A 16050-nucleotide genomic window follows, 5' to 3' on the forward strand; every position below is an offset into this window, starting at 1 on the left:
CAAACCTTTTCAACCTCCTGAGGGGGAAGAGACACTGTCACACCTTCTTCACAGCTGTGCGTGTGTGTTTAGATCCTTTTAAGTCTTTAATGATTTGGACACAGAGGAATTTGAAGCTGTCTACCTGCTCCACTGCCTCCCAGTCGATGTGGATAGGACGTGCTCACCCACCCTGTTTCCTGTAGTCCACGATCAGCTCCTTGGTCTTGCTAACGTTGAGGGAGACGTTTTTGGTCCAGCACCACACTACCAGGTTACTGACCTCCTCCCTGTAGGCTGACTCATCGTCATCGGTGACCAGGCCTACCACCGTCGTGTCGTCAGCGAACTTGATAATGGTGTTGGAGTCGTGCGTGGCCACACAGTTGTGGGTGAAGAGGGAGTGGAGGGGACTAAGCACACACCCCTGTGTTAAGGGTCAGCGTGGCAGAGGTGATGTTGCCTACCCTCACCCTCTGGGGTTGGCCCATTGGGATCCAGTTGAAGAGCAAGGTTTTCAGACCCAGTGTCCTAAGCTCGGTGATAATCTTGGAGGGGACAATGGTGTTGAACATTGAGCTGTAGTCAATGAACAGCATTCTCACAAGGTATTCCTCTTATCTAGGTCGGTGAGGGCAGTGTGGAGAGCAATCGAGATTGCGTCGTCTATGGATCTGTTGAGGCAGTATGCTAATTGGAGTGGGTCTAGGGTGGCTGAGATGGTGTAGTTAATGTGTGCCATAACAAGCCTTTCAAAGCAGTTCATGATTACAGAAGTGACTGCTACAGGGAGGTAGTCATAGTGGCTTGAAGCCTCAGAGTTCTTAGGAACAGGACTGATTTTGGTCATCTTAAAACTTGTGGGGATTATAGACTGGGACAAGGAGAGGTTGGAAATTATTGTGAATATGCCTTCCAGCTGTTTTGTCCATGCTCTGAGAATGCACCTTGGAATACCTTTCGGGCCCACGTCCTTGCGGGTGTTGACCTAATTAAAGACCCTCTCACTTCAGCCTCAGAGAGCGACATTACCCAATCCTCTGGGTCGGTGACAGCCCTCACACCTGTCTCGATGTTGTTGTTGTCAAAACGTGCATAAAATGCATTGAGTTTGTCTGGTAGAGAGGCATCGTTAGGCAGATCACGGTTGGGTCTTCCTTTATAATCCTTAATGGGCTGTAGCCCCTGCCACATGCAGTGGGTGTTGGAGCCTGTGCAATATGATTCCACCTAATTCCTAAATTGTCCTTTTGCTCATTTGATGACTCTGCAAAGGAAATAGCAGGCCTTCTTGTACTTATTTCAGTCTTTTGCTGTAGCATATCACTTGGCCAGGACAAAGCTCTCTGTGCGGTAGCCTTGTTATTTAGTTTAGCACCAACCTCAGTGTTAATCCAGGGCTTTTGATTGGAGAAGCAGCAAACCCTCACCATGGGTACAACGCTGCTGATTCATTTCCAATGTCCCGAAAAACATATTCCAATCAACGCTAGCAAAGCAGTCCTGTAGCATAACCTCTGATTCTGGCGACCATTTCTCAACTGAGCGAATAGTGGGTACTTTCTGTTTCAGCTTCAGCTTGTAAACAGGAAGTCAAAGTCTGCAGTAATGATCTGATTCACCGAATGGCGGACAAGGGAGGGCCTTGTATGCTTGCTTATTATCTACTTATCTGGTTGCTGAAAGTTGACCTATTGACCATCATTGTGGAGTAGAGGTGTACCTAATGCTTCATTGTCAAGTTTGCTTCATGCACAATAGCAGTGGTCTAGGACTTTATCCCTGCTTGTGGCGTTGGAGACGTGTTGATGGAAGATAGGGCATCACATGTCTTAGTGACGCCAAATTAAAATTGCGGCAACCAGAAAGGCAGCCTCTGGGTATTGGTTTTCCTGCTTGTTTATAGCCTTGTGTAGTTTGTTAAGCGCCAGATTGTTCTTTTTATTGTCCTGTATACAGCAGTCACTATAACAGCTGAAAACTCCCTCGGGAGATAGAAGGGTCGGCATTTGACCATCAGGTATTCCAAGACGGTTGAACAGTGGGTTGACATGTCTACCGCACTGGAATTAGCACACCACTTAGAGTTGATGAAGAGGCAAACCCCTCCCCTCTCGATTTCCCTGACTTCACTGTCCTATCCACCCGGTGAATGGAGAATCCATCGAGTTGGATAACCATGGGGTTAACTTGTCCGAGAGCCAGGTTTTTGAAAAGCAAAGAATTTTGCAGTTCCGAGAGTCCCGTTTGTAGCCAATCAGCGATCGGAGGTCATCCATCTTATTATCTAGTGACTGTACATTATCCAGTAGAATGGAGGGAAGAGGTGGCCGGTTTTCCCTTTGCCTTAATCTCACCAGGATCCCCCTCTCTTGCCTCTGTAACACCAGTTCTTCCTCTTGGGTAGCCCAGAAATTGGGTTGGAATTACAGAGAGTCCAGGGCCGATGAATCAAAGTAGAAGCAGAAATTGGGGTAAGTAACTTCCGATCTAATGTTCAAGAGGTCTTGTCGGTTGTAAGAAACAATAACGGATACATTTCGTGAAAATAGAGTAGAAATAAATGACAAAATACCAAAGTTGGGTCAGAGTTTGCAAAACAGCGGCCATCCAGAAGATGTAAATAATTCCTAGGGCCAGGAGTTGTTGTGATCAGTGCCATACTCCCTACAAATATAAAAGCATTGGTTTAAGCATGGGTTAGACTGAGTGTTCATCCACTATACTTCTTATTCCAGTCTTTTTTTTCCGTAAAGGGAAGTATTGGGATGCAGGGCATGTTTTCCTGGTCATATTACTTGGCCAGGAAAAATTCCTGTACCTAGAATGCCTCATACAGTTGTAGGATCTTAATTTGAGCCAGTTTGCTACAGCAGGAAAATAATCCTGCAGCCACAAGAAATGTGAATTATTGTGTGGATTATAATTATTGGACATTTTTGTAGGGGTTAATACATTTTTTCTAAGGGAAAATCAAGTCTGGAATTTCAAAGTGGAAATGACAAACTTCAGAAGCCTTTTCAAACTTCAAATACACTACACGTTTTACATTTCCTGGAAAGTTTCAGAAAAGTTATCCTGCAACAGGGTGATCAAATTAAGATCCTGAATGTGTAGGTATGTAGGTTTGTGTATTATGGTCTTCAGTAAAGTATTTTGTTTACACTAATACTTTATTTCCTCACAAATGACATCTGAAGCTAAAAGGGAAACGAGGACAAATTTGGCACTTAAACTGTTCCTTTGCATAAGTGATAAGCATTCTTGTTTTACTATATCATATATTATGTCCGAGTTGTTTAAACTTTGTTGTCCCTGAAGCACCCACTAAAAGGTTCAGGCTCTTGATCTTCAAGCCAACTCTCATCGCCACACTATTACAGCCAATATGATATATCACTGTCACCGTATCATAGCCAGTCTTACAGTGTGATAATAGAGCTGTAATAGCATTGTCATAGCACATAATAACATGGTAAAAACAGCTGTTGAATGGTTGGGCAGCATAAACTCTTCTATCTATGTCACGCCTTGGTCTTAGTATTTTGTGTTTTCGTTTTTTATTTGGTCAGGCCAGGGTGTGACATGGGTTTATTTGTGGTGTGTTTTTGTATAGGGGTTTTAGTAGGCATTGGGATTGCGGCTGAGTAGGGGTGTAGCATAGGCTTGGCTGCCTGAGGCGGTTCTCAATCAGAGTCAGGTGACTCTCGTTGTCTCTGATTGGGAACCATATTTAGGTAGCCTGGGTTTCACTGTGTGTTTTGTGGGTGAATGTTCCTGTCTCTGTGTTAGTTGTTCACCAGACAGGCTGTATAGGTTTTCACGTTCCGTTTGTTGTTTTGTATATATTTATAGTTATTTCATGTATCGTTCAGTTTCATTAAAGAACATGAGTAACCACCACGCTGCATTTTGGTCCTCTCCTTCGACAGACGAACGCCGTTACAATCTAGACCTTATGAAAACATGGAGAAGGATCCTTCAGACACAGTTTGTGGTGTGTGATCACAGTTTGTGGTCCTCAATAGCTTCGTTTGTAGAACATGGCGCTTGCAAAGCCAGTTTAGTGGGTTTGATTCCCAGGACCACCCGTATGTAAAATGTATGCACGCATAACTGTAAGCCGCCAAAAGCATATATTATTATATATTATTATTATTATAATTAATGAAATATTATGAATAATATTATTCAGATATATATTACAGTTCAGCATGGTAAGGATCCAATAATGGGATTTCTCTAGATCATTGGTTTCTGAGTTTCATTGAACAGAAGTGTGTGCACCAGACATTCTATGAGCTGTCAGATATTCTCCCTAACTGCTCAGTCACTGGTATCACATACAACCACAAGAGGGCAGCTTTGATCTTTCTTTCAGGTCATCATACTGGTCTGGTGACTGGCCATGGTGGAATGATCAGAGCTACAGCTCTTTCTAACCACAAATACGATTCTAACCATTAACCCCAACCTTGACCTTAAGCCTGACCCTACCACTAATTTAAGAATAAAAAGCTAATGTAGGCTACTTGTTTGTCATTAGTGACGAAATTACAATGGCGTTTCTGACATGACCATCTAGTGACTACCATCATTTGATTTTACAATATAACACATCCCTGCATTTTGATTTAACATAAACCTTCATCTGCATTTGCCTTCATCAGTGATGTAAGGTCTTCTGGATAAGACCAGTGAGCATAAGGTCTAATGAAGTTCAGTGTGTTTTAGATGCATTAATGACATAACACAAGCGGACACCACAGCTCAGAGAGAAGACTGCAGATTAGATAAGGAAGGTGCTGGTCATTACCTCACCAGAGGGATACAGTTACCTCCCACTCAGGTCACCATCATCATCCTCATTATCACCCCCATCCCTCTGCCTTGATATGGTGTAAATGAATCAAGACTTCTATAGCTTTTTGACCCCTCGTGCATCAGACATCTGAAAGGACTTAAAACGGTACACTACATGACCAAAAGTATGTGGACATCTGCTGATCGAACAACTCATTCCACAACCACAGGCATTAATATGGAGATGGTCCCCCTTTGCTGCTATAACAGCCTCCACTCTTCTGGAAAGGCTTTCCACCAGATGTTGGAATATTGCTACTGGGATTTGCTTCCATTCAGCCACAAGAGCATTATTGAGGTTGGGCACTGATGCTGGGAGATTAAGCCTGGCTCGCAGTCGGCCTTCCAGTTCATCCCAAAGGTGTTCGATGGGGTTGAGGTCAGGGCTCTGGTGGAGGCCAATCATGTTCTTCCACACCATTCTCGACCAACCATTTCTGCATGCACCTGGCTTTGTGCACGGGGGCATTGTCATGCTGAAACAGGAAAGGGCCTTCCCCAAATTGTTGCAACAAAGTTGGAAGCACAGAATGGTCTAGAACGTATGCTGTAGCGTTAAGATTTACCTTCACTGGAACTAAGGGGCCTAGCCCGATCCATGAAAAACAGCCCCAGACCATTATTCCTCCTCCACCAAACTTTACTGTTGGCACTATGCATTTGGGCAGGTAGCGTTCTCCTGGCATCCGCCAATCCCAGATTCGTCCGTCGGACTGCCAGATGGTGAAGCTTGATTCATCACTCCAGAGAACGTGTTTCCACTGCTCCAGAGTCCAATGGCAGTGAGGTTTACACCACTCCAGCTGACGCTTGGCATTGCAGGCTAGTGTGTGGTTGCTTGTCCATGGAAACACATTTCATGAAGCTCCTGACTAAGTTATTGTGTTATTGTGCTGATGCTGCTTCCAGAGGCAGATTGGAACTCGGTAGTGAGTGTTGTAACCGAGGACACACGAAGTTGTAACCGAGGACACACTTAAGCATTCGGCGGTCCCATTCTGTGAGCTTGTGTGGCTGACCACTTCACGGCTGAGCCGTTGTTGCTCCTAGACATTTCCACAAAAACAGCATTTACAGTTGACTTTAGCAGCTCTAACAGGGCAGCAATTTTACAAACTGACTTGTTGGAAAGGTGGCATCCAATGATGGTGCCATGTTGAATGTCAGTGAGCTTTTCAGTAAGGTCAATTGTACTGCAATGGTTTGGCTTTGGAGATTGCATGGCTCTGTGCTTTATTTTATATACCTGTCAGCAATGGGTGTGGTTGAAATAGCCGAGTAATAGCCGAGTCATTTGAAGGGGTGTCCACATACTTATTTATATATAGCATATTAGCAATATTGTAATAATGCTACATCTTTTGGAGTGGCTGCCGATCCGAGTTCTCTGGAACCCTCTTTCCGACAGCTAAAGGTTTGAAGCTTCTGCGCATGTGCAGAAATCTCTATACTTTAAGCAGTCTCTCTTCTACTCATTCTTGTTGATGTTTTGTACACTCAGTGTATGTGCTTTGATTGAAACAAAACACAGTTATTCTACAGTTTGTTAACACTATTTGCTCTAAAATTAGCACACTGTACATAGTTCTAAACATCATGGTACTTTGAAACAACACTGTACATAACTCAAGAAGATCTACATTCATATTTCCATGAAAATTATTGAGATCAAATGGTTGGCATGGAGACGTTTCACAGGTACAACTTGAATAATTATCATTCATGATTGATGATGGGAAATGTGATGGGAGGGTGACCTTGAAAAAAAGTTTTTGCCTGCACTACAAATGGCTACAGCAGTCCACTAATAAATGACTTTTTTTTCATATTTTGGGGGGATTCTGATTTTTACAGGGGGGGCTGCAGCACCCTCAGCACCCCTACTTCTCCCGCTATATATGTATTTCAATGACAATTTACCCAGCCAAAGACTGGTCCAGTTCCCCTGTAAATGTTGTTCTCACAGGATTCACTCATGTGCGCACAGGCTGCATTGTACCTCGGATTCCTGTAGGCGCCCTTCTCGCCTTGCGCTCTCTCCAGGTCGCAGTTTGACGCACTCGGGGAGGACCAGCCTGCCTGACCACTGACACTCTCATCTAGACATATAAAGACAAACTTTACATTTCCAGACTGCGGTGCTCTCGGCGGTTCACCCTCAGTGTCGCCTCATCTACTGTATTTGCCTATTTGAAATATTCAAACTCTATCATCAACGGAGAGCAAGCCGTTTTGGAATCAAGGACTGGAGGGAGGATATATGTTTAAAGCTGTTGATGCGGGATACAGCTTTCAATCAGGGTAGAAGAGGAGAAGGAATAGGCTACAGTATCAACTGGATAGCTTTGGATAAAGTTTTCTGAAGTTCCCTTGGCGTCTGGGATTAACATGGGTACCTTGCGCGACCTCCAATACGCGCTTCAGGAGAAGATTGAGGAGCTGCGGCAGCGGGACACGCTCATTGATGAGCTAGAACTGGAGCTTGACCAAAAAGATGAACTGATACAAAAACTACAGAACGAACTGGATAAATACCGGTCCGTTATCAAACCGGCCACGCAACAGGTCGTCAAACAGACGGAGCTGCACGAGCACCAACGAACTAAGAGACAGGCGATATCTGCCGAACCCACCGCATTCGACATCCATGATCTTAGCCATGTCACGCTGCCTTTCTACCCCAAAAGTCCACAGTAGGTGTACAGTTACAACAGGGGTGCCTGTTTCTGCATTACTGTATCATGTTTTGACGTTATGTGATACAGCCCGTGGCTGTGTTTATCCATTGTGCCCTCTTTTAAGTGTGCGTATGGCGCATCAGGTGTGAGATCTGTCATATTCTTGCCATTTCATATCAAGGGTTTCCCACATTGAATTATTTTTCTTTTTGCACTTTGCCATTGCGTATCAAATGATATACCTTATTTGACTGTAATGGCCCAGTGAGTAAATTCTTTAGAAGCCGAAAGAAGAATGTCAAATAATTAATTAATTAATTCATGTATCCACCCAACCATTAATATTAAAGATGCACTATGCAGAAATGTGTCTGCTATTTCCTGGTTGCTAAAATTCTAATATTTTCAGTTTATGACAAAACAAGCACGTATAGTGTAGAGAACCATTGTACCATTGTACCATCTAAACCGCTGTGAAATATTTTTTCCATATACAATAATATTGTATTTTTAGCTGTTTGAAGTTGGTGTACAAAACCGACAGTAAAAGAGCAAAAACAAAACAAAACTTAAAAACGGGAAGAATATAAATATTGCACATAGAGCAGATCTAATGCTTCTTAGACTTGCTTTCAATGAGAATGACAGGTCTTCAAATCAAATTTCTATGTGAATTTTGTGGGTCCCCAAAAAGTTATGTATTGCATCTTTAATTCATTTTCGCTCTCTCTCTCGCTCTCTCACACACACACAAACACACCAGCCTGGCAGAGTCAGTCAGTAGGATATATGCAAATGTATGTGGGTGAGTACATAAACAGGAGAAAGATAGAGGGCAGAAAATACCAGCTTTATTCCAGTTTTTTCTGTTGAATAATAAACTCATTTAGCTTTCTGTAGATGAATCATGTCTGACACCCAACAGATGCACCGTAAAGGGATTACCATGATTTCAACAGTCATTTATAGGCAGCTCTGTGGCAAATTCTGTGTAATGACACACAGTACAATACCGTAAAAATGTATTATACTGTAAAAAAGCAAATGCTACAATAATCGGAATGAATAAATTGATGAATGAATGAAATTCATTGAGGGGAGGGGTTTGTATTTCACAATATTTGTATGTACTTACAAGGGATTGGTGCAAGCAGGTTGGCTACTAGGTAAAGTATTTACACATTACATCATATTAATGAATATTTGGTGTTTTATGTCACTTGCACTTCTAGAGGCTTTAGCAAACGCTTCCAAACTGGCAGCAACTACAGTGCAAAACAGACCAAAAGGATATGGGGAAAACCATTTAAGGTTCAAGACTAGCTTTCACTCCAATCTGTCCACTATATATTTTAAATTGATGGGGCACTATAAACACATATAGTGCCTTCAGAAAGTATCCACACCTCTTGACTTTTTCCACATTTTGTGGAACATTTTGTGTCACTCACTGGTTTACACACAATTTCCCATAATGTCAAAGTGGATTTGTGTTTTTAGACATGTTTACTAATTCATGAATTACAAAAATTAAGCTGAAATATCTTGAGTCAATAAGTACTCAACCCCTTTGCTATAGCAAGCCTAAATAAGTTCAGGAGTGAAAATGTGCTAAACAAGTCACATAATACTTTGCATGGACTCACTCTTTGTGCAGTAAATCAAATCAAATCAAATTTATTTTTAAAGCCCTTCTTACATTAGCTGATATCTCAAAGTGCTGTACAGGAACCCAGCCTAAAACCCCAAACAGCAAGTAATGCAGGTGTAGAAGCACAGTGTCTAGGAAAAACTCCCCAGAAAGGCCAGAACCTAGGATGAAACCTAGAGAGGAACCAGGCTATGAGGGGTGGCCAGTCCTCTTCTGACTGTAATAGTGTTTAACATGATTTTTGACTACATCATCTCTGTACCCGACACATACAATTAGGTCCCTCAGTCAAGCAGTGAATTTCAAACAGATTCAACCACAAAGACAAGGGACATTTTCCAATGCCTCACAAAGAAGGGCACCTATTGGTAAATGGGTACAAATTAAAAAAAAGCAGACATTGAATATCCCTTTGAGTATGGTGACGTTATTAATTGCACTTTGGATGATGTATCACTACACTCAGTCACTACAAAGATACATGCATCTTTCCTAAGGAAGGAAACCGCTCAGGGATTTCACCATGAGGCCAATTGTGACTTTAAAACAGTTAGAGTTTAATGGATGTGACAGGAGAAAACTGAGGATGGATCAACAACATTATAGTTACTCCACAATAATAACCTAAATGAGTGAGTGAAAATAAGGATGCCTGTACAGAATAAAAATATTCCAAAACATGCATCCTATTTACAATAAGGCACTAAAGTAAAATGGCAAACAATGTGGCAAAGAAATTAACTTCATGTCCTCAATACAAAGTTTGGGGAAAATCCAACACAACATGTCACTGACTACCACACTCCATATTTTCAAGCATAGTGGTGGCTGTATCATGTTATGGGTATGCTTGTCATCAGCAAACACTATGGAGTTTTTTTTTGTTGATAAAGATAAATGGAATAGATTTAAGCACATGCAAAATCCTAGAGTAAAACCTGATTTCCAACAGACACTGGGAGACAAATTCACGTTTCAGCAGGACAATAACCTAAAACACAAGGCCAAATATGCGCTGGAGTTGCTTACCAAGATGATTTTGAATGTTCCTGAGTGGCTTAGTTACAGTTTTGACTTAAATCGGCTTGAAAATTAATGGCAAGACTTGAAAATGAATGCCTAGCAATGATCAACAACCAATGTGACAGAGCTTGAGTATTTTTTTATGAATAATGCACAATGCACCGTCATTTACAGTATGCTGCAGTAAATGGTTTCAAAATCAAATCAAATAATTGTATTTGGTCACATACACGTGTTTAGCAGATGTTATTGGGGGTGTAGTGAAATACTTGGGTTTCTAGCTCCAACAGTGCAGTTATATCTATCAATTAATTTCACAACAATACACACAATAAACTCAAATCGAAAGTATAGGAATGGAATTAAGAATATTTAAATATTTGGACGACCAATGTCAGAGCGGCATAGACTAAGGTTCCATTATTAAAGTGGCCAATGATTTCAAGTCTATGTATATAGGGCAGCAGCCTCTAATGCGCTAGTGATGGCTATTTAACAGTGATGGCTGTGAGATAGATGCTGTTTTTCAGTCTCTCGGTCCCAGGTTTGATGCACCTGTACTGACCTCGCCTTCTGATGATAGCGGGGTGAACAGGCAGTTGTTGTCCTTTATGGCCGCTTTGGCCTTCCTGTGACATTGGGTGTTGTAGGTGTCCTGGAGGGCAGGTTGTTTGCCTCCGGTGATGCGTTGGGCAGACCATACCACCCTCTGGAGAGCCCTGTGGTTGTGGGTGGTGCAGCTGCCGTACCATGCTGTGATACAGCCCGACAAGATGCTCTCAATTGTGATTCTGTAAAAGTTTATGAGGGTTTTATGTGCCAAGCCAAATTTCTTCAGCCTCCTGAGGTTGAAGAGGCACTGTTGCGCCTTCTTCACTACGCTTTCTGTGTGGGTGGACCATCTATTTTGTCAGTGATGTGTGCGCAGAGGGACTTGAAAGCGTTCCACCTTCTTCACTGCAGTCCCGTCAATGTGGATAGGGCGGTGCTCCCTCTGCTGTTTCCCGAAGTCCACAATCTGCTCATTTGTTTTGTTGAAGTTGAGTGAGAGGTTATTTTCCTAGCATCACACCTCCCTATAGGCTGTCTCGTCATTGTTGGTAATCAGGCCTACTACTGTTGTGCATCTAAATCTTAAAGAGGGGGGGGGGTGAGAGGGATACTTATCCTATCCTACCTCTTTAAGGAATACCTAGGATAGGATAAGTATCCCTCTCACCCCCCTTTAAGATTTAGATGCACTATTGTAAAGTGACTGTTCCACTCGATGTCATAAGGTGAATGCACCAATTTGTAAGTCGCTCTGGATAAGAGCGTCTGCTAAATCACTTAAATGTAAAATAAAATGTAAATGTAAATGTTGTCTGCAAACTTGATGATTGAATTGGAGGCGTGCGTGGCCATGCAGTCATGGGTGAACAGGGAGTACAGAAGGGGGCTGAGCACACACCCTTGTGGGGCCCCAGTGTTGATCAGAGAAGTGGAGTTGTTTCCTACATTCACTACCTGGAGGCGGACCCAGTTGCACAGGGCAGGGTTCAGACCCAGGGCCCCAAGCTTAATGATGATCTCGGAGGGTACTATAGTGTCGAATGCTGAGTTTTTTTACTGTTGTTAATACCTAAAATTACTGTATAAATTACACTTTCCCATTACGGTATGGGTTGAAATCTAGGATTAGTCAGTATGTGTAATATAATGTATAATGAACAAAAAATTTAACTCAACATGTAGTGTTGGTCCCATGTTTCATGAGCTGAAATAAAAGATTCCAGAAATCTTCCATACACACAAAAAGACTATCTCTCTCAAATGTTGTACACAAATTTGTTTACATCCCTGTTAGTGAGCATTTCTCCTTTGCCAAGATAATCCGTCCACCTGACAGGTGTGGCATATCAAGAATCTTATTAAACAACATGATCCTTACGCAGGTGCACCTTGTGCTGGGGACAATAAAAGGCCACTCTTAAATGGACGGTTTTGTCACACTACACAATGCTATATGTGTCACAAGTTTTGAGGGAGTGTGCAATTGGCATGCTGACTGCAGGAATTTCCTCCAGAGCTTTTGCCAGAGATTTTAATCTTAATTTCTCTAACATAAACTGCCCCCAACATAGTTTTCAAGAATTTGGCAGTACGTCCAATCAGCCTCACAGCCGCAGACCACATACGAGATCCTGAGGCCCGTTCATCCGCTGCAATCACCTCATGTTTCAGCATGATAATGCAAGGCCCCAATGTCACAGGGCTCTGTACACAAATGTTCCAGTTCTTCTATGGCCTGCATACTCACCAGACATGTCACCCATTGAGCATGTTTGGGATGCCATGGATCGACGTGTACAACACGGTGTTCCAGTTCCCGCCAATATCCAGCAACTTCACCAGCTATTGAAGGGAAAGGGTACAACATTCTACAGTCCACAATCAACAACCTGATCAACTCTATGTGAAGGAGATGTGTCGCACTACATATCAGGGAAATGGTGGTCCCACCAGATTCTGACTGATTTTCTGATCCATGCCCTTACCTTTTAAAAATATCTGTGACCGACAGATGCATATCTGTTTTCCCAGTCATGTGAATTCCATACATTAGGGCCTAAGGAATGTATTTCAATTGACTGATTTCCTTATATAAACTGTAACTCAGTAAAATCTCTGTCTCTCTACACACACACACACACACACACACACACACACACACACACACACACACACACACACACACACACACACACACACACACACACACACACACACACACACACACACACACACACACACACACACACACACACACACACACACACACACACACACACACACTCCTCTTATTGTCTCTGCTCACATGCACATACGTACAGTACACAATCAACACTCACCTCTCTCTCCAACAAACTTGTGTGTGGTCTCATGCATTTAGAGACACATTCCTTTGTCTAACATACCACTCAAAATCAATACACACCTCAAGGTGGATGAGAAACATTTGATGCTTGCCTCTGGAAATCAAACCCTGAACTAAAAGGGTTATTGATGCTATAATTATTTACTGTCTTCAAAATTGAGTTAATATAATATAATAATAATATATGCCATTTAACAGACGCTTTTATCCAAAGCGACTTACAGTCATGTGTGCATACATTCTACGTATGGGTGGTCCCGGGGATCGAACCCACTACCCTGACGTTACAAGCGCCATGCTCTACCAACTGAGCTACAGAAGGACCTAAATCAATTTAAAAAGCCTTGAACTCACTGACCTTGAGAATATGATTGTGGTGGTGATGATATGTTTTCTCAGATTTTCTGTTATCCTGATAGGCTTATTAGATGTGTGGTACCTGTAGCTATAAAAGGTGTTTTAGTCTACATGAAACATCAAAGACGCATAGAAATCAGCTGAATAATAAGCCTTGCTGAGTGGCCAGCTGTGTCCATTGAAGCCAGATAAGAACGGTTCTGTCCTGGTGGCCTGCTGCACATGTAATATGATTTTAGGGTTTCATTGAGGAAGAGTCAACATGAAGGGAGGTTATTATTTGAAGAGGGAAAAGTATTTTTTCTTAGTTGTATCTGTCAGCATTGTGCAGCATATCACCCAATGCCCCTTTTAATCCTCTGACCTCATTCCTTTGTTTTTCTTCAGTGAGGCACATTAAATTGGTTGTGTTGGTCAGCTGGGTATCTGTCCTGGTGCCAGATGAGGACACGAGACGGAGGCCCAAAAAATGCCCTTATTTTCCTTCCCCTTATCTGTGTTGGTGTCAGCAAGTAGGGATCAAATTACGTTTTGGAAAGTCTGTATGCCACATCCTTTGTCTCTATATGATATCTCTGAAACGTGTGATTGACAATTACTTAATGTGAAAAGTTTTGTACCGTCAGTGTTTGAAAGGTAATACATTCACCTTATGACAACTTCATAACAGTTTTGGCGCATTTTTGTATTAAGTAAAAGCATATTGTCATCATAGTCATTGTCTTGAACAAGCAGACATTTATGGTTGTCAACGCAGAGGCCTTTGACAACCATTGAGTAATGAGTTTCAATTGAGCTGCCCCTCTATCAATTAGAACAGAGCACTGTGCTGTTTACTCAATGGCTTGGAAATCAATGTCTCTCCTCTGTTTGACCAACTTTCAATATTTATTTATTTCTATGTATTGGTTTAGATAGCTGAAAAAAATGAAAAAACAGCAGACTGCTCTTGTCAGTAATACTTTGTTTATTCAGCGTATGTGTCGGCCTATTGGCCTTCATCAGAGGGTTTAGAAAACCTGTTTTTAAAAAGATGTGGCCTTTAAAATGCTGAGGTATATTAATGGCCTTGTTCTTTCTCTCCCAGTTTTACTCTCTTTATATTTAAAACTAGTTCTCTGGATTATGTCTGTTGGTCTCTCTCTCTATCTCTATTTTCACTCGCTCAGCCTCTCTCTCCCTTATTCTTCTAAAAGAGCATATTTTCTCCTTTTAAGGAAGACAGACCGTGTTCAGTCCCCAAACCTGACTGAGTGTGTGTATCTTCCCTTCCAATGGAGAGAAAGAGAAGAGGAAGGAGAGGAGGAGGAGAGGAGGTTGGGTGTGTAATGGGGTGGCTGGCTAGAATATAGAGGACATGAAACAGAGAGATGTTACTGGACTGCAGGCTCCTTCACTCTGGGGTCCGTAGTGTAGTAGGGAGGCCAGGAACCCTCACTCCTTTCCTGGGTATAAATCTGTCAAAGTCAGGGTTAGGGTTAAGGAGAGAAGCTTCTGGAGGTATGCTAAAATGTTACCCCTCCCTACTGTTCTTCTCTTTACTCTCTCATGGTTAAGATTAAAGGGTAGATTGAAATATAGTGTTGTTTTTATAGTATGCTCCTTTTATACCTTCATAACATCTCAAAAGGAAAGGCATAAAATGTATGCACGCATGACTGTAAGTAAGTCACTTTGGATAAAAGTGTCTGCTAAATGACATATATTATTGTATTATATTTTGTCAGTCTGGCTGTATGTGGTCACTCCTAAAGAGGAAAGGGGACTACCTAGTCAGTTGTACAACTGAATGCCTTCAACTGAAATGTGTTTTCAGCATTTAACCCAACCCCTCTGACTTCCACATCTTCGGCACCCAGGGAACAGTGGGTTAACTGTCTTGCTCAGGGCCAGAACGACAGAACGGGGATTCGATCCAGCAACCTTTTAGTTACTGGCCCAACACTCTAACCACTAGGCTAGGAACAGAGGGGTGTTTGGTGGTGTGTTGCCACAGAATTCTGGGCGGGACTTTAGAAGCTCGGGCAACACTTCAAACCGTCTCCCTTTTGTGAGTTCTATTCTCAGCATCCTTTGAGAGGTAGAAAGGGTTTCCTGTCCCTATTTTATCCAAGCTTCTCTTTGAAGACAGCAGTTCTCGTTGGATTAACCCTGTTACATGTGATTAGCCTCTTTTACAGAATTGGATGATAGAGAGCCGCATGACACTACACTGTCTGCTTCCCTGTGGAAGGATTTCAGTACATAACAGACACAGAACATCTCAGTATACAGCACATTACATCCAATCTTGTCTCATCTAATTCTATGTTCTGTTCAAAAGTAGTGCACTAGGGAATAGGGTTTAATTTGAGATTTTGTCAAGGGCTGCAAAGCATCAACGGAATCAGGTGCAAAATTGTGGTGTTTAGGTGCGGAATGTGAGCTGGGACCATGGATATTAACAAGATGCTAACTAACACTGACATATAAACAGAGACTCTTAAAATAAAAAACAATAATATCAATAGTATTATACAAAATGCACCTTCACAGGTATTTAATCTGATGGGTTCTGATTTATAAACTTCAAAAATGGTTAA

At 42.1% G+C, this 16050-nt stretch overlaps 1 protein-coding gene across 2 annotated transcripts in view; it reads left to right on the top strand.

Moving 5' to 3' along the window:
- Positions 1-16050, top strand: part of LOC124041256 (cGMP-dependent protein kinase 1-like) — a 143576-nt gene that overhangs the window by 12315 nt on the left and 115211 nt on the right. The window contains exon 1 of one of the 2 annotated variants that reach the window (XM_046358630.1): positions 6923-7535. The exons of the other annotated variant lie outside the window; for it this stretch is intronic. Coding sequence (XP_046214586.1) covers positions 7231-7535 — 305 coding nt within the window. The 5' untranslated portion in view covers positions 6923-7230. Of the gene's footprint in view, positions 1-6922; positions 7536-16050 lie in introns of those variants that run through there. 2 annotated transcript variants of the gene reach the window in all.

The sequence above is a fragment of the Oncorhynchus gorbuscha genome, linkage group LG08 (genome assembly GCF_021184085.1).
Source record: "Oncorhynchus gorbuscha isolate QuinsamMale2020 ecotype Even-year linkage group LG08, OgorEven_v1.0, whole genome shotgun sequence".
Classification (NCBI taxonomy): Eukaryota; Metazoa; Chordata; class Actinopteri; order Salmoniformes; family Salmonidae; genus Oncorhynchus; species Oncorhynchus gorbuscha.